General features: G+C 34.0%; 1 protein-coding gene and 1 pseudogene across 5 annotated transcripts in view; both read right to left on the bottom strand.

The window, feature by feature from the left end:
* Window positions 1–19,849, bottom strand: part of PHIP (PHIP subunit of CUL4-Ring ligase complex) — a 131,716-nt gene that overhangs the window by 77,290 nt on the left and 34,577 nt on the right. For all 5 annotated transcript variants that reach the window (XM_072832280.1, XM_072832277.1, XM_072832275.1 and 2 more), the window contains 5 exons: window positions 7,162–7,383; window positions 6,781–6,881; window positions 2,003–2,073; window positions 513–613; window positions 379–419 (listed from right to left, as the gene is read on the bottom strand). In XM_072832280.1, coding sequence (XP_072688381.1) covers window positions 379–419; window positions 513–613; window positions 2,003–2,073; window positions 6,781–6,881; window positions 7,162–7,383 — 536 coding nt within the window. The remainder of the gene's footprint in view (window positions 1–378; window positions 420–512; window positions 614–2,002; window positions 2,074–6,780; window positions 6,882–7,161; window positions 7,384–19,849) is intronic.
* On the bottom strand, window positions 8,731–19,849 carry LOC140636737 (high mobility group protein B1 pseudogene; annotated as a pseudogene).

Below are 19,849 nucleotides of genomic sequence, written 5' to 3'. Positions count from 1 at the left end.
TTCATTTTAAAATAAGAATCTGGGAAAATTTATATCATTTGTATCATTTAAGCTTATCATCAATAAACAGTTCTGCTTCAAATATTACATTGTGATATATTTTCAAACTCTACTAAAAGTTTCCCTACACTCTGACATGTACAGAAAAAATATAGGGTGGATAAACGTCCCTATTATTAAAAGTGGCTAAATAAACATTAACACAAAACATAAAGATACACTCAGGCTACAGTCACTTTTTAGTATGACTGGTCACGACCTTTATATTTTAGTTGGCTAGTTTGTATATAATTTCAATTAAAATCTGACTACAAGAAATGTCTTTATTTGAAAATTTTAAATTAGAATTAAATTTACAAACAAAAATAATTATTTTACCTGTTGCTAGTGTTGGAAAACTGGATACTGTCAACTTTGTCCTACATATAAGCAGATAAAAAAGAGAATCCTGAATATAAACTATTAGACTCATTTAAAATTGTTCCAATCTAATTCTTTTTACCAGTACTTACAGTATGGAACTCCAATTCTGATATTTTCTCTGGCTGACCTGATCCAAAAAAATAAACCCGAATAATATGATCTGTGCTTCCTGTTGCCAGAAACATTCCACCTGAGGAATAACAAACATTTATCAGTAAAACGTAATTTCAAAATCTCTGAAAATTAAATAAAATGCAAGCAACATTACCATGATATATACTGATGATTAGCATTTTACTCTAGAAGTATACATATTTATCCTAAGTATATAACACATCTTAACCCAAACTTAATAAACTTTTACCTTTACAAACACACCTTTAACTAGGATAAATTTTTCAATACTTACAGAAGATTTCTACTACAAATGACTTCACTAAGTAATTACATAATTTTATGTTAAAATTATCAGTCATGCTCCCTAGAAAACATGCCTTTTAACTGCCTAGGTCCTTCTCTTGCCACATTCTTCTGTTAAAATCCTATCAAAGTTTTAGGGCCCAATTTCTTCAGTAGGTTGTCTTTGCAACTCTGCAATCGAATGAGCCTGCCATCCTCTCAACTCTTATTTAAGACTTCTTCTCATAGCACATATATTCTACTTTGCATTGCATTATTTATATATGCAATTTACCCTCTCTCCTTGGAATCAACACTCTCCCACAGTGTTGAAAACAGTGCTATATAACAGAACTGCTTACAGAGTACTCTGAAATCATGGATAGTGCCTATAATTGTTATTACTAAAAGGAAAACTATCTTCATGGCAGTAGCCGTAGAAATCTAGAAGTGAGAAATTAAACATGTTTGGATATTAATATGGCAAAAACAGATTTATGTCATTAGTTTGCAATCACCTATCTCAGGTACTACTGCTATTCACAATTATCAATTGAAAAGATAAGTAAAACTGGAGGTAAATGTGGAAGGAACTGGTATTAGGAACACTTAAGTATTAAATCTATTGATGTTTCATTACACTTTCTCATCAATTCATTTCAAATATTCTAGTTATAATCTGTTTTAAAAGACATATCCATTCAAAATGCTACTGTATAAACTCAAAACATAAATGGGGTATCCGCACTGCTATATAGCTACCTTTTATAAAACAAAGAAAAATTTGGAGCAAGGTAATTAACAAAGATTTACAATTAGAACCAAATTTATTTCACTTAGCTACAGGTTACTTCCAAACTCTATGAAAATATAAAACATATCTAAAATATCTTTCTTCCGATGAGATAACTATTCAAAGATCTATTCTTTAACAGAGTCAATTCTGAAACTCTTCTCTCTTACCAGAGAATTATGGTCTCAAAAAAATTCTTAGTCATGTGAATACATAAAATAACTCTAGCAAAGTTCAAGTATTTCTAATTTATGACCATCCCCTGGTCTATGTATGCAAATATGATTTATATTACAATAGTAAGTATTTTCAAAATCTTATGTGTTCCACTAAAAGCTTTCTAATGTACAACTTTAAGTGGAAAATTTGGGAGGAAAAAAATCTCACCAGCACTAAAAGAAGAACAGATCATTTGAACTCCAGGCCGAGGACGCTCTGTAAATTTAGCAGGTCTTGGACTAGAATACAAAATATAAATAATTAAAAATATCCCCAAAGGGGTCAGCAAGACCAGAAATGAGCGGTTTCAAAAAATAATCACAGAATGACAAAATTAAATAAGAAGCAACAGATGGCTCCCTTCCTAAAAACAAGTTGAAAATCATTGTGTCGTGATCAGCAGATCTTATGGCAAAATCCTACAGATTTTGTAGGAGCTTCTGATTATACAAGATCTACACGTGAAACACTCTCAAAGCCACTGCCACGTCAGAGATGTAGTTATTACACTTACTTCTAATCAAATTTAACAGGTTCTCAGTTTTTCATACAGTACAGCAGCAATGCACAAATACATTAGAAAGTCATTTGTAAATGTGAGCACACTAGCAAAATAGATGCTGTCTCCTGTGGCTTATGTATACCATCAGGTTTAGGTAATAAACTTTTTCAACGTTAGACACTGTAAAACATTTTCCTCCATTTATTATCTGATGCGATGAAATATACCTTTTAAGACTCCAGAAAGAATCTTACACTCATCCCAGTGAAAATCTGAAGACTGTTTGAATCTTAGATCAACTATAATCCTCATTCAAGATAGCTACAGAAGACAGTGATCTACACTCAAATATATTTACACCAATTATGTAACGGTTATAAATTATGTCTTATATTAGCACTATGGACATTAAATGTTTGTTGCAATCACTGATACTAAAGAAAGAAAAATTATAGACTTTTACAACATACCAGCTCCAATACAATATATTTGTAATGCTCCAATACAGTGATTTTTTTAAGCCCTACTTAACATACATTTTGACCTAGTTTTTCTAAGGATATCAGAGGAGAAAATTTAAAAAAAAATTATAGAGCCTTAACTGAATACACTGCATAACTTCTACAATCCACAGCAAATGAACACAGAATGGTTTCAGTTTTGAGATCATATAGGGGGAAAAAGTACAAAATACTTATGATCTATCAGCTATATATTTGGAACAAGAAAAATCTTTTTGACTGATACAGAAAACAAAAGTATTTGTTAAAAAATTTTAAAATACATTTATAAATAATTTTTTAAAAAAAGATTTTATTTATTTATTCATGACAGAGAAAGAGAGAGGCAGAGACACAGGCAGAGAGAGAAGCAGGCTCCACGCAGGGAGCCTGATGCGGTACTCGATCCCAGGACTCCAGCATCATGCCCTGGGCCCAAGGCAGGCACTAAACTGCTGAGCCACCCAGGGATCCCCATTTATAAATAATTTTTTAAAAGATTTATTTGAGAGCAAGAGAGCATGCTGTTATGCAAAGGGGTGTGCAGTGGGAGATAGAGAGTCCTAGCTGACTCTGTGCTATGTATGGAGCCCAGCGTGAGACTCCATCTCAGGAACCTGAGATAGTGACCTGAGCTGAAACCCAGAGTCGGTCACTTAACTGATTGAGCCACCCATGCGTCCCTATATATAAATTTTTAAAGTGATATAAGAATTTTTTTTAGTCACAGGATGTAACATAACTGAGCATGAATAGAACTCTGTAGAAACAAAGTTACTAAAACATTCTTACAACTTAATTATTCAGAGTAAAATTCAAGTAACTGTAATTTAAATAAATTAATCTGAAATTATAAAGGCAATCTAATACACTATTTTCATTAATACCTTGTGGATCCTAGCCCTACATTTTTGTTAACTTTTGGCACATTCTTGTAAGTGTTAAGCAATCATTTTGTTGCAACTTAATCACGATATGCAAATAATAATATAGGTTGCCATTTTACAAGGACTTCAATTTTTTAAAGGCAAAAAACAGTTGTACAGGTATAAGCAATTTATTTTTAAATCCACATTTGAGGAAGTATTTTAAGATAAGGCCTTGGACTCAGGCAATTCCAGCTCTGCCTCTTATTAGGTGTATGACCTTAGGCAAGTTAACATTTCTGTACCTCACTGTCTTCTTCTATAAAATGAGAGTAAAACTAAGACATATCTTAAAGAGTTACTGAGATAATGAAATGGGTTTAATCCATAGAGTACTTAGTACTGTGCCCAACACACTCAATAAGTAGGAGGATTATCAGTACTTTAATTTACTTCAGTCAGTTCTAGATAATCCATCAATGAAAAATTGCTCTTAGTCTGGTACAGTGATTGAGAGGGGGTTCCAACAGTGTACTTCTAGCATCCACCTCAGTTTTCTCTCCTATCTGTCCTAAAGATTGTACTTGTACCTTCTTATGGTTGTCATAAAGATTAATGAGATGACAAATGTAAAGTGCTTAGAACAAGCTTGGCAAGTCTAAGTGCTTTAAAAATTTTTGTAATCATTATTATCATCTGTACATTTTGAATTTCCATTCTTCCCTTCACATCTAATCTAAATATGCTTGGACAGCTTTCTCCTACTCAGAGATCTTCTTCAGCAAGCTATCAAGTCACCTAGTCACTCCTATTTCTTATCTACGAAATAGCATTTTTATCAGTGTGACTTGTTAACATCTACATTAACACTGTAAAAAAGCAAATTTACCTAAAGATTTGGGTTTTCAAAATAGGTTTTGTTTACTAATAGAACTGATTTTCTCAATTAATGCAGATTAGGTTGCTGAAGGCACCACCCCATCAGATTATACAAAAGCATTATAGCTCAATACAATTTTTTTGCGTTTGATCAGTAATTAAAGCCCATGATAGTAACAATGTACATACCGCCAAAATTTATGGCAGCCATGAGTAAAAATGGAAAAGAAAATCGGTGTCCCAAAGTGTCTAAGAAAAAAGTACTTCTTTACGCCTGACTTTAACTGAAAGCTTTTGGGCAGCCCGGGTGGTTCAGCGGTTTAGCATCACCTTCAGCCCAGGGTGTGACCCTGGAGACCGGGGATCAAGTCCCACGTCAGGCTCCCTGCATGGAGCCTACTTCTGCCTTTGTCTATGCCTCTCTCTCTGCATCTCTCATGAACAAATAAATGAAATCTTAAAAGAAAAATACATTAAAAGCTTTTAGGGACAATTAAAAACAGAGAAGAATACTACCTATAAACAAGTAGAAATAACCTTTTACACCCAAAAATTGGAAAATCATGAGGAAAAGCATGGAATAACAACTCAGTGGAACAAAATGGAACTGTTAAAACTATTACAAATACCTACGACAAAATGTTAAGGAAAAAACCAGCAGAAAATTATATACAGTACTCCACTTATATCTACATTAAAAAACATACCTATGTGAAAAAAATGGATAGGGTAATTGGGCTAACAGGTGAATCTATGTAAAGATTCTGAAAAAAAAAAAAAACATTTATATGGGAAAACTCACTTCACAAGAATTCAGATAAATATTGTACTTAGCACTGAAATCCTCAAGAAGCACAAAGTGAGAGTTTCATTTTGTAAAAACATTTTTGTTCCTATGCTAATTTTAAGACTGTTAGTCATGTTTTTCTTCTCTACAAAAACAAAACATGGAAAGACAATGGTATCCCAATCTGGTCCATAAGGAGGTAAAAAATACTCAAAGGAAAATGACAATTAACTATTGTCTACACATCAGTAAAATATTTAAACTTTTATCTAAAGGTCTACAGAAAATCTTTAATATTTATATTTTAAATATTAAGAATGCAACTAAAATGAAATCAATTTGCTTTCTCTAAAGAATTACATCTTTGATCGGAATCCTCTTTTCAAATGAAGTACAGTTTATTTTATTAATGTTACTCTAGCTGCCATGGCCTCCTAATGCCCTGTTATAAGAGGTACTCTCCAGGAATGTTAATGTTTATGAAGCTTATGTAAACGTTACTATTTTAAAATAAAGACATTCATAAATTATTCAACTTGGGTTGACAATTTATAAATAGAAGTCAGATAAAAGTATTGAGATATACCTTCTAATCCAAATGATGTTCTACCATGAGAGCACAGAGATGACCATTTCAACATTGCAAAACCATGGATGTACTACTTCCCCATTCACTGTCTGTCTATGGGGCAAAATGTAGCACTTCCTCTCCCTACTACACTCACTTGAGAGGTGGCATGGCATAGACAGCACGGATGAACAGACAGGGAAGTATTGTTCTAGTCTTGGCTTTGCCAATTTTTAAGACCTTTTTTTAACAATGGGAAAGTTGTTTAACCTTTTTTGCCTCATTGTCCTTAACTGAAAAATAACACTGTCTAGCCAACTTGTTTTAATAAACCAAGACATTAATACAAGAGAAAGCACAAATGCAAAATGCTATTATCGGATTGGGGAAGGATGCATCTATCTACCTTGATGTAGTTTAGTGAAAATGTAATCAGTTTTCCTAAGTTTACTAAGATCTATAATAAAATCTAAAATTTGCAGATGTATGACAGAAATAATTGTAATTCTTCTAAAGAACAACCTTAGGAACTTTTTAAGATTATATTCTCAATACCAGAAGAAGCTACTGGGATGAAACTATGTGGCACACAGAAAGGAGTGGTATTCTGAAGGAAACCCCTAAGGCGGGGGGGAAAAAAAAACCCCAAACACGTTAACATAAGAAACTTTGTTTGAAGCATGAAAAACAAAGGAAAACATGAAAATCAAAGAGGTCAGTGAATGCATTTTTGTTACTTACTCGAGGAGAATAAATAAATCTCCTATTGTTGACTACTTTATACTATTGCAATTTTAACCATTAAACTAAACAATTTATTCCACGAAATAAAAGAGCAACTGACTTTATTTTAAGGGTTCCAGCATCCCACAGCCAAAAACAAATAGTGCCATCTGCCCCAGTAGAAGACAGATATCTCTTTGAGCCACTGCACAATGGTGAGAACTGAAAAATAAATGAAGAAAAAAAATCTTCATAAGAAGAGAGTGACACAGTCCAAAAAAATAAACCTACTTTTTACTACGCAAATAGAAACTACAACAGGGTTAAAAAACATCCAAAATTAATGAAGGTCATGACTACGATCTTATTTAAAGTCCATGTATTTAAAAGAAAGAGGAAATATTCATTTCTTCATTTTAGTTCACTTTATACAATGGATTATAAAAATGACTTAAAATTTAAATTAAAATGAAGAACATTTTACAGAAATTAAAATAATTACCTGTAGTGATGTTATAGATGCACTGTGGCCCTGAAGAACAGCCAAAGGTGCACATGTTCGAAGACACCAGACTCGGATCATTTTATCACAACTTCCAGCTGCTATCATGGTGTTCTCATAGTTTACAGCCATGTCTGATATTTCAGCAGCATGTCCTCTTAAAGTAGCTAATAATCTCCCATCATCTGTTGCCCAGATTTTCACAAGACAGTCATCAGAACCCTTAAAATAAAAATGTGTATTAATGGAATTAACTCTATAAATTTTTTTTGAAGATGTATTTATTTATTCATGAAGACACAGAGAGAGGGGCAGAGACATAGGCAGAGGGAGAAGCAAGGCTCACTGTAGGGAGCCTGATGTGGGACTCAATCCTAGACCTCAGGATCAGGACCTGAGGGAAAGACAGATGCTCAACCACTGAGCTACCCAGGTGTCCCAACTCTATAAATTTTAATTCAAATTTTCAACAGAAATAAGAAACTGTATCTGTAATGTCTGTTTCCCAACAATTATATTTTAAAATGCTGAAACATGAAATATTTGTTTTAGGAATTCTCCTCTATACATGGCTATTTTTATTGTTCTTACAAAACAATACCTGTGTGCTCACCAATCTAACAGGAGAAATAGGATGTTAACAGTAATGTTTACCTATGATCTCCTAGTCAGCACCCAAAGTAACCTCTATCCAGAATCTTGTGAAAGATTTGAACTTCTGAAGTGACAGAACAAAACTGTAATAGTAGAACAAACGTAATATACAATAGTGACTAATCCTATGTTATTATGTTATACAGTAATAAAAGTAAGCTAATTTGGGACTTTTTCTCCTAGGAAGCTAAAAACAATACATATGAGTTTTCCATCAGTGATCTTCAGCTAAATACATTTCGTATAAAATCACCAAAGCCAGGTTTTTAAAAAAAAAAATTCAAAAAAAAAATTCAGTTTATCTGTATGAAGTCAGTAAAAATACATAAATTACACATTTACTCTGCTATAGCAGCATATGCTCAGAAAAACACCGTAAAGGATACAAAGGTTTTCTATGAATACCCATATTCACAAATAAACATTTCAATTTCACATAATCCAGAAGAGATCAGAACTTCTAGGCTCTATTATTTTTTCTTTTCTAATTTCCTTTATTCATTTTATAGCTGTAATTTTATATACTTTTTTACCAACCTCTCCTTATTTTCTATCTTTCATTATTTGGAAGATTTTAAATGCACAAAAAAGTAGAGAGTGTCATTAGCCTCATATATCCATTTCCCAGATTCAAACTTATCAAAAGGTTTCAAAGGTGGAATGTTACAACCTTTCCAATTTAATTCTTAAAAAAACAAAAACTCTTACATTTGACATTAGAAAGTGGTTAGAAGATTCACAAAAGCAAATGACACAGATGTGTTACTGTTTTCATACTGTTATGACATATAAATGATGACATAGTATTAACAGAACGTGTTAAATGCTTATACTAAACCAGACTCTGCCAACAGTACTTAGAATACTCTCAATTGACTCACATTCTTCTAAGCTTCGAAGCAAATGAAGTGGGTCTTTTTTTTTTTTTAAGATTTTATTTTATTTTTTATTCATTCATATGAGAGAGAGAGAGAGAGAGAGAGAGAGAGAGGCAGAGACACAGGGAGGGAGAAGCAGGCTCCATGTAGGGAGCCTGATGTAGGACTCAATCCCAGGACCCTGGGACCACACCCTGGGCCAAAGGCAGGTGCTAAACTGCTGAGCCATCCAGGCTTCCCTAAGTGGGTTTCTAAGCACTAAAGACTAGTAATAAAACTTAACTTTGTAAATTATCTACATTAAAATCCAGTATTCTTTATAAAAAATATTTATTTATTCGCGAGATAGAGCATGCACACATGTGCACAGAGGAAGAGGGAGAAACAGGCTCCCCAATGAGCAGAGAGCCCAATTTGGGACTTAATCCCAGGACCCTGGGATCACGACCTGAGCTGAAGGCAGATGCTTAACACACTGAGCCACCTAGGTGCCCCTAAAATCTAGTATTCTTACCACATTCATTTAATCACAGGCTTTTTATTTATAAAACAAGGTAGTTAAATTGGATGATCCCTAAGGTTCCTGCTACCTTTAGAATTCAGTGATTCATACACTTATTTATTTGCCTTGAGATTAAGTATGTGCCAAACACCAGATATATGATGATGAGATGCAGACACATAGTAGTCCACTCCTCAGGAAGCAAGGCAGAAAAGTACAAATGTAATAATATGCCCAAAGTGCTATACTGTTAATCAGAAGAGATCCAAAGAATGGAGCAGTGTGTTTTTCCTGAGAAGTTAAGAAATAAGTCTGGAAAAGAATCCAGAAGCAGTGATGCCTGGACAGTCTTTCACATGAAGAGGCAATGCAGTGTTAGCAGCTTCAAGCACTCCACTCCAGGCTTCAATCTTCAAGCACTCCATTATCAAATGTCTCAGTTCACCACCTGGCATCATCACTTTCTACATGTTTAACCTTGGGCAAGTTACATGTTTCCTATGCCTCAGATTTCTTTTTGATAACTATCTCAGAAGATTGTTGCAAAAACAGAATGAGTGAGGATAGTGCCTGGCATATGGTAAGAGCTATGGAATATTACCACCACTGCTTTTGTTGGCAGTCCTATTCTTACTTTTACTTTAGCAATATTCTTACTATTTTAAAAAGAACAAAAACATCCCATATGGCAACTAGAGAAAAAAGTTTGATCAAAGGCATGAATATGTGAATGTGAGAACTGCAAGAAGTCTGTACACTAACAGAGTATAAGGTAAAGGCAAGAGGATAGAGTCAGGGAAAAACTATGAAGAATCTTCTTTCACAGTATACTAAGAAATAATGTTTTGTAATGGGGATTACTTAAGATTATCAAGCAGGTCACTATCAGGATCAGATTTATGTTTTCCAAAGATCCTGTTGGCATCAGTGTGAATTGGGATAGAAAGTTAGAGGCCATCTGAAAGTTGTTATAGTTTAAGTAGGAAAGAATGAGTGATAAAACAGATTATTACAGAATAGAAATAATAAAAGAGATACAATAACTGGGGAATTAAAGGGATGAGATTACATCTCAGCTATCTGTGGAAAGTAAAGAAGGAACCGTAGTAGACTGTGCCCTTCCAGAAAGTTCATCTACTTACCACTTGGCACATGGGAATTGCATTAGGCATCTGTTGAATAAAAAATGGCTTTAAAGCATTTAATTCTTAAATTCATTTATTCAACCCTTTAAATTTCACAAATTAAGTCAATTAATTCACTTTGTTTATCTTCTAAAAATTAAGGCAAGATTTGGCTCTGATCTAAATTCACAACAAAAACAGGGGGTGCCTGGCTGGCTCAGTCAGTAGAGCATGAGATTCTCTATCTTGGGGTGGTGAGTTTGAGCCCTAAGCTGGGGGAATAGAGGTTACTTAATAATAAAAAATAAAGGTTATAAATTTACAACAAAAGTAATATTTTAGGTAGGCTAATGCTGGTAGAATATACGCAGAAGTAAAATCATGATATCTCATTATGCTTCATAGTACTGATAGAATTAGTTCTGTTCGTATGTATTTGAGTAAGAGTTTGCTTTATATTCTACTATAGAAGATGTTTCACGTAGTTTTCATGTTAACAAATAGGAAAAAAGAAAAACTAAACACCTTTTTGATCAAAATACCAGCTTCTAATGAAAAGAATAGTAGCAACCAGTGATCTAACATAAGCATTCAGTGACTTTTCACCAAGTAAAATCTAGCAAGAAGTCCCATTATATTTCTAATGCTTTGTTTAGTAATCTCCCCAATATAATATTTTATAGTTTTTCTCTTTAGATAAGTGCGAAAATAAAACAGCACTATGTACATTTTCCCCAAGTATGTATTATTCCAACTGACCTTTCTTTTTTTCCATTCAATTGCAGGAGAGAAATTTTTTACCTTTTAGGGAAATCTCTCTTCACTCTCTTCTTCTGGGACCTATAAAGTAGTACCCTGTCCCCACCCTCACTCCTACCCTCCCCAACTCCTGGCAGAATTTCAAAGAGAACTCTAAAGCATCCCTAAACAATTTGTATTTCATGCATCATTACTTATGATCATTAATTTATTTTTATAGGAATGTAAAATTAACATGATCTGACAAACTCAACCAAGTTCTTTTAAAATGACTACCAGAAACATATATACATATGAATAATCAACTGAGGATGCACAAGAAAAATTAAATTTACTTGGAAAACGTTTTTAAAGTACTATACATGTGTTTAAAAAACTTTTTACATTTTATTTATTTATTCATGAGAGGCACAGAGTGAGAGGCAGAGACACAGGCAGAGGGAGAAGCAGGCTCCCTGTGGGGAGCCCTCGATCCTGGGATCAAGATCTGAGCCAAAGGCAGATGCTCAACCACTGAGCCACCCAAGGCACCCCACTACATGTGTTTAAATTGAATACGGAAGGTTAAATTAAAAATTGATGAAATAATTATTTTAAAAAAAGAAAATACAGAGCAGATTTTGAACAGACACACTTTCTTTCCCCAAAGCTACCTCAAATGTAAGTACGGTTAGTAATAAACTGAAGAGTAGGACATTACAGTCTTTTAATCAAAATGTTAAAAAAGTGTTAAGGACACTAAAATAAAACCAATGTCATGTAAATGGTGAAAGGGAGAACAATCTTGAACCTATGAACAACATAGACAGGGGCGTTGGCTGGGAGGAATACACAGGTTTCTAAAATATATAATGGAGAAAGATATGGTAGAAACAGCAATTTTAAAGTAAACAAGAAAGAAATTAGATGAGTCGTAATTTTGGCAATAATTATTAACAAATATCTGAGGATTATTTCCTAAAACCAGAGAAGGGGGAAACAAGAGAAAGGAGCTAAAAAAAAGTGAATAAAGTGGAATAAGAGCAATAAGAAAAAAGGAAAAAATCTGCGAGCAAAAGTGAAAGTTCTGCTAAAATTAGCATGATATATAAAAACCTCAACTGACCAGTTTTTTTCAGCAATGCTCCAATGCCTAGGAGAAAACACAGTAGTCATTTCTCTTCAATAACATCTAAATATTGCTCTTAGAACAGGGGACTGGCAAAGTGAGAAAAGCTGAGACTACAAAGTTTAAGTGGAAATAACAAGAAATTAAGCTGAAAAGGTTTTATCTGAGGAAGGTAACAGAGGGTTTCAGAGAGAGTTTGGATTTAACCCAGTGAGGTAGCTACTGAAGAATTTTAAGCAGACAAGTTTTGGTTACTATAGTATTTTTAGCCACAATTAAGTTTAAAGAAATCTATGAGCTAGGTGCAAAATTGAAAATGCTTTTTCAGAATTCATTTTTAAATCAAATTTAAATATTAAGCTACTGTTTAACACCAAGCAAACATAAGACAGCAATGTATCACTAGTTTCACTCTTCAATAATGTTAAATTGTCATATTATGAAAATGTATTCATTAATGTTGTCATTTGTCTATGTCAAACCTAGCATTAAAAAAACCTGAAAAAAGAATCACAATGAAAAGAATGTATAGCTTTAGCTTACTTAAATCCTGAAATAAAATGTGACACTAAATTTTCAGTGACTTTTATTTTTAAGGTGAAAACATCACTGTCAATGTAAGGATAAAGCCAAAGAAGCAAAACAATTACCTTACCTTTATTCTGTAAAAAACAGCAGTATAGAAAAGGCCTGGTAAGAAAGAGTAGGATTGCTAAGTAGGCAGTGCTAAGATTTTATTTACTTATTCAGAAGAGGCAGAGACATAGGCAGAGGGAAAAGCAGGCTCCCTGTGGGAAACCTGCTTCAGGACTCGATCCCAGGACTCCGGGATCATGACCAGAGCCAAAGGCAGACATTCAACTACTGAGCCATCCAGGTGCCCCTATTTTACTTTCTTTAATTAAAAAAAAAAAAAATTATATTTATGTAGAAGCATTCACAATGTCAACAATACAGCTGTAACTTTTTTTTTCTTTTTGCAATTACAGAGGTATTCTGTTAAGAAAATAATTCTTTCCTATTAGATCCATTGGAGACACCCAAAGAGGACAAAACTACCATCCCCATATATAACTAGTTTCTGCTGTGCACCAATAAGAACCTGCTTTAAATTTCCATGCCCAGTTACAACCCCATACCATCCCAGGCAAAGTTAGTGGCTACTGAAAATATCACCTGGGCAGGACTATCCAAATAAAGATACATCTGATAGTATTAACTATATAAAAAAAGACAAATGACAGTTTAAAAACAAATTTTACACAGCCTATATTTCAAGTTTTTCCTTTTAAAAGCAATGAGTTGGGGCGCCTGGGTGGCTCAGGGGTTGAGCATCTGCCTTCAGCTCAGGGCGTGATCCCGGGGTCCTGGGATTGAGTTCCACATCGGGCTCCCTGCAGGAGCCTGCTTCTCCCTCTGCCTGTGTCTCTGCCTCTCTCTCTCTGTGTCTCTCATGAATAAATAAATAAAATCTAAAAAATAAAAATAAATAAATAAAAGCAATGAGTTGGGTATAGGGTAGTTAATGCTTAACAGATAAGAATTTTAAAAATTCTGCCCTACTCCTCCTCATTCATCTTCCTCCTTTTCCTTCTTTTTCTTGCTTTTCTCAACCCCGATGACTCCTTTTTTTTTCCCCCTCAGCCTTGACAACTCCTTCCCTCATCTCCTGCCCCATCCACCACACAGGCTTTCCTTTAGTTCAGTAGGCAGCAATATCCTCTTTGTATTTTCCCTTCAGCTTAACAGCCTTCTTTTCATAAGGCTGCTTGTCATCCGCAGCAGTGTTAATCTACATCTCTCCCACTTTCTTTGCAACATCACCAATGGATAGACTAGGATGTTTTCCTTTGATTTTAGGGTGAAACTCAGAAGAAAATAAGAAAAAGGCTGAAGAAGGCCTCTTGGGTGCACTGAGACCCTTGAATTTTTGTGTTTCCTCTCTAACAGGGATATAAAAGTTTTCATTTCTCTTCCATAATGAGGCCCATCTGCCTTTTCCATGTTTTCTAATTTTTCTATTTGGCAGACATAGTCTTCTACCTCTCTGTGTATTTCTCAGAAAACTCTGAGTAGCTGAATGAGGCATCTGGGTGCCTCTTCCAGTGCTCCTCCCAACAAGTTTGCACAAAGAATACTATACATGATGACATTTTACCTCTCACCTTCTCAGGAACTCCTCTGCCCATGTTTAATTATTTTTCTCAGGCAAAGAGTCACTCAGTGCCTGTCTGGCTCTCACTTGCCCCAGCATGTTCTCTCACAGAACCCAAATTTTATCAGTAATAATTTCAGACAGTAATATATATTGTGAGAAAAATACAGTAAAGTGTCTAACTGGGGTAAACAATTGTGGAGTATGCAGAGGGAAGGTACTCAGGAAAGCAGTGCTTCAACAGAGGACTGCTAATAAAGGAATCAACCAGGGGCATATTTTGGAAAAGATAATTCGATGCAAAGGGAATAGCTGTTACAAAGGCTCCAAAGCCATAAACGGGTTTTACAAGTTTGAAGTACAGAAAAAGACCAGTGTAAAAGAAGCTTACAAGAAGAAGGGAATTACTCTTAGAGACATATGTCTGTATCTCCCCTAATAGACTAAGTTTCTTGCAAAAGAGAACGTTATTCATTTTTATCTCTCTTATTGACTGGTTGATTCATTCATTTGTTCTACCCCTAATGTATATACTAGATACTCTGAGGCATTACAGATCTAAAAAGGTTCAAGAAAAAAGTCTTTGTTATTAAGAAGTTCACAACTTAAGAGACATCTAAACAAATTCACTGCAACATAAAAGGAAGATACAATATAACAGAAGTACGAAGATTAGTGGTAGTACTGCACTTTCAGAAAAGTCTTTTTTTTTAAGTTATCAAGCTTTTTGAAAGAGTAATCTGCATTAAGCCTCTTCCATTTTTCAATTCCCAATCACTCCTCAGTGCATTGTCATCTCCTATCTCTAATACTAAAAGTTTTTTGTTTTTTGTCAATGTCGCCTTGACAAGTCCAAAAAATGCCTTTCAGTTCTAATTTACTTTAGGTTTCCATCTGTTGTAAAATCCTAATCCTTTGTCTCTTAAGACACTACTTCTTTTTCTCTGGCCTCCTAAGCAGCTCTCAGTCTCAATTATTGACTCTTCTTTTCTTTCACCTATTTTAAAATTAGTCACACTCCTATGAGGTAATATAATCAATTTCCATATTCCATGATTCCCAAGCTGAATCTTCTAGCCTTAATCTTTTTCCTGAGCTTCCAATTCCTCTTAAACATTTCTATTTAGCTATATAGGTTAAGTATTTCAAATTTAACACGTCCACTGTCACAAATTTCTCTACTTAAATCTCTACCATAGTAAGTGACATGACTTTCTAACTAGTCACACAAGTTAAAAACATGTGATCCCAAATTCTTCCCTCTCAATTCTTCCCTACACTCAAATGAAACTCTTAAATCCTAGATTCTAAAATCTATTAACTCCATCCCTATTTTCACTGTGACTCTGTTCAAGCCATGATGATTTCTTTCATGGATCACTGACAGAACCTTTTCACCAATTCCTCTACATATAGACCTAGTTTCAATTCATCCTTAACAGTAAGAACAAAGGGATTGTTAAAAAGAAATTATACTCACTCTTCTTTCTAAATCTGTCATTTTCTCTCCATCGCCTTCAGGAAAGAAACCCATTCCCCTCCCCTTCATATATCACCAATAGGATCTTGATGATTTTGTCCCCCACTACTATCTCTAGCTTTTGCTTAATGATAATCCATATTTATTCTTTGCCATATCCAATAATACAAACTACATATTATACTCTTTCAGGTTTATAAATGCCTTTCCAAGTCTGCAATATCCACCTAAACTCAGCTGAGGTGTCACTTTTAGTTAAGTTTCCCTTACCATCTCCTACAACACACTAAATTAGATACTTCTTTGCCTATGATACTTCAGTATCTTATAGCTTCATTCAAGCTTACCAATTCTATCAATATTGTCTATTGACAATCTGTGAACTCTCCAGGGACAGATACTATGTCTTTCATTTCTAGATCCTAAATGTCTAGAAGAGTGTCTAGTTAGAACTTATAGCATTTATGGGAACATCTTATGTTCTTCTGCTTTAATTTGAAGAGAAATGCATTTTTTCAATAAGGGAGTGTGGTGCCTAGGTGGGTCAGTTGGTTGGGTGTCTGACTCTTGATTTCAGCTCGGGTCATGATCTCAGTGTTGTGGGAGCCTACTTCAGACTCCACACTCAGTGGGAAGTCGGCCTGAGATTCTCTCTCTGCTCTGCTCCTCCCTCCACTCTCTCTCTCTCTCAAATCAATAAATACATCTTTAAAAAGGGGAGGGAGGATTTTTTATATGGTTAACATACTTTTTTGTATTGTGAGTGAATGGCTTCCTCCTGAGAGAATTTGTTAACTCTGCTTTTCTATGGTAAATATTATTTGAGGCAGTGATTTTAAAACCAAGTGAAAAAAAAATCAAGAACTAAGAGAGAATGAGGAAGCAAGTCTGACTTGATAATTGTGCTATCTCCTTCCCTGGGTTCTTCTCATTACTTTACTGGGAAAAACCCATTAAAATATTCCAGTACAAAATACTTATAAATTATACTAATACATAATTTCACTTATCAATTACAATGACTTCATTTTGGATCTTGTAAATACGGACTTATAAATATGATGTTGAGAAACAAAATGGATAAAATTTATTTAAATCTATCTATAAAACCAACAGCAGGAGGTAAAATTTAATGACTGCTTACTGTAGATCTTGATCTATCCTAATTGCATGCATTATTATACAAAAATCTTGTGGGGTTAGTACTATTATTACCATTTCTCTCCCTCCTCCCTTTTTTTAAGAGATGAGAAAAATGGAGACTAAAGTGTTCAGGTAATGTGTCCAAACTACACTGATAGGAAGTGATAAAAACTGTGAGTTGAACTAAGGGCTACCTAATGCCAAAGTGGATGATCTTAAACACAGTGCTATCGATACTGCCTATGTCTACTCAGAAAGGACTCAAGAGAATCTGTCCTTTGACAAACATTATATGTTCTCATTCATTTGGGGAATATAAATAATAGTGAAAGGGAAAATAAGGGAAGGGAGAAGAAATGTGTGGGAAATATCAGAAAGGGAGACAGAACGTAAAGACTGCTAACTCTGGGAAACGAACTAGGGGTGGTAGAAGGGGAGGAGGGCGGGGGGTGGGAGTGAATGGGTGACGGGCACTGGGTGTTATTCTGTATGTTAGTAAATTGAACACCAATAAAAATAAAAATAAATAAAAAAAAATAAAAATAAATAAAAAAAAAAAAGAATCTGTCCTTTGAAGAAAAACTTGCATATACACTACATGAAACCTTTGATATCTTAAGATATCAAACACATAAACAGGAAAAACTGGTTGATTACTTAACTGTTATTCCAATAAATAATAACAGTGTGCTCTATCACAGGAATCACTCATTAGTCAACCATGATAAAGCTTTTAGCCCATTGGTTTTTGAGACTGATTTTCAAAACATTAGTCAGTAGCTAGTGTGTTTCCAGCAGCCATCCCACTTTATGAAATTAATATGAACAGTGAACACATGTGTACCCTACCCTATTGCCACTTGAGGTGATAATCATAAAAATACAAGGAAATTTTAAATAACAGTATTCTTCACATCTATGCATTTCTTATCACGTGGTAACATTTTGGAATTGACAACTGCAATCACCAGTAAAACATTACAAATAAGACTATGAGTTTGGCCCAATTAGCGTATTATACCACACATAAAAAATCAACAATTTTAGACTCTGGTAGGACCCTGTATAAAATAATATAGAGATTATTTTCTTCTCTTTAAATATGTGTCTTCAACTAAAGAAAAATAGAAAACAGCTTGTTCTTCACATGTCATTCCTTCTCCCCAAGTCAAATGGTCTCAAATGTAGGAATTAAATGTCTAGAACAGGGCCAATAACTATCTTAGAAAATACAGTCATAAGTACTCACACGTGCTAGTCTGTCAAAATTACTCAACTCTGCAATTTGGTAGTGCAAAAGCAACCACAGGCAATACATAAACAATTAAGCATGCTTATGTTTGAATAAAATTTTATTACAAAAAGAGGTAGAAGGCTGGATTTGGCCCACAGGAGTAGTTTGTTATCCTCTGGTTTAAAATGCTGCTCTCCAATTCTTTACCTCCTGCTCTACTTAACTCAGGAGACAGCAACAGCACATTATTTCACTGCATTTTCAAAAAAATTTAAGGAGACTATGTATCTAATTCAAAACAAAACACACATACACACACACAAAACACACAAAATGTTTCATAATGTACAACAAACAAATGCTTACCATCCTACCATTTTTAAAGAATCCCCAGAAGATGCCTTACTAACACCAAAAATTAAGTTATATTTTTATCACTTCAATGTAATGCTTCTTTTTCATTATTTCCGTTTATTACATTTTTGAAAAAATTCTTTTAAAAATTACAAATGCCAAATTTACCTTGAGAACTGAATTTAAATAGTAGTATACTGAACTTGAAAAAGTGAAATATAATTTTTCATTACCCCTGAAAACAAATTACTGTTGTAGTAGATATATCAAGCACTTTAGCAAATATGTAGATACCTGTTCTCCACTCTGAAAATAATGATCAGAAAATTTCACTTTTATTTTGCTTCACAGAGAACAATGGAAATAAAAGAGAAGGAGAAAGAGATTACTAATCTAAGAAATGATATGCAAATGTCTGAGTGGATTAGAGCCACGGAAAAGATATGTATGGAAATCCTTTCCCACATCCCGCTGTTGAAGCTGTTTTACAGGTGACTGGGATATATGGATAAAGAAGTAGATATAAATAAATCTCAGTTTACAAGCATATTTACTTAAAAGAGGGATCTGTAATTGTCCCCAACTGTGTAAAATTTACAGCTGCTCTCCAAAGACAAGAGATAGGAATTTCTATTTCAATTTCCATTACCCAGTTTCTTACTTCAAAGAAAATGAAGAACTTTGTGAATGAATGCATACATACCTTCAGCCCACAGGGTAGTATTTAATTTTAAGTTCAAGAATAGTGTAGTAACTATCACCCTTAGCGGATGTAATATTAAAGCCCCTAAAAATAAATAGAACTTTTTCCAAAAGTAATTTTCTCAAAGCTGAAAAGCTCTGCTTTTCTCCATTTAACAAGTTAAAAGAAACACAGCAAAAAAACCCAAAGAGCCTCTAAACACATGAAATATACTGAAGAATGAGGTACTAAGGATAATATAAAAAGATACATTTAATAGTCTTCTCTAATTTGCTTATCACACTTTAGAAAAGTCCTTGGTATAGAACTGAAATTTTTATATTTTTATAAAATGTTAAACTGCATGTTTGATATAATACTGGGAGTTAAATTTATCAATAATATAGCATCATTATATAACTGCCTGTGCTACAACATGTCTTTAAGGAATATTTCAAACTTGGATCAAGTCCACTTCAAGTACAATCTTTTATTATAGTAAGCTAAATAATTACCTGAATATCCAGTTTTTCATTAGAAGAAACAAAAGTTCTATTTCAAGTTCAACTATGTTTCTTCGATGCCATATATGGATTAAGATAATACTTCAAAAAT

This window comes from Canis lupus, chromosome 7 (genome assembly GCF_048164855.1).
Source record: "Canis lupus baileyi chromosome 7, mCanLup2.hap1, whole genome shotgun sequence".
NCBI lineage: Eukaryota > Metazoa > Chordata > Mammalia > Carnivora > Canidae > Canis > Canis lupus.
Note: the sequence above shows the minus strand (reverse complement) of the source record. Positions and strands in the feature narration are given on the sequence as shown.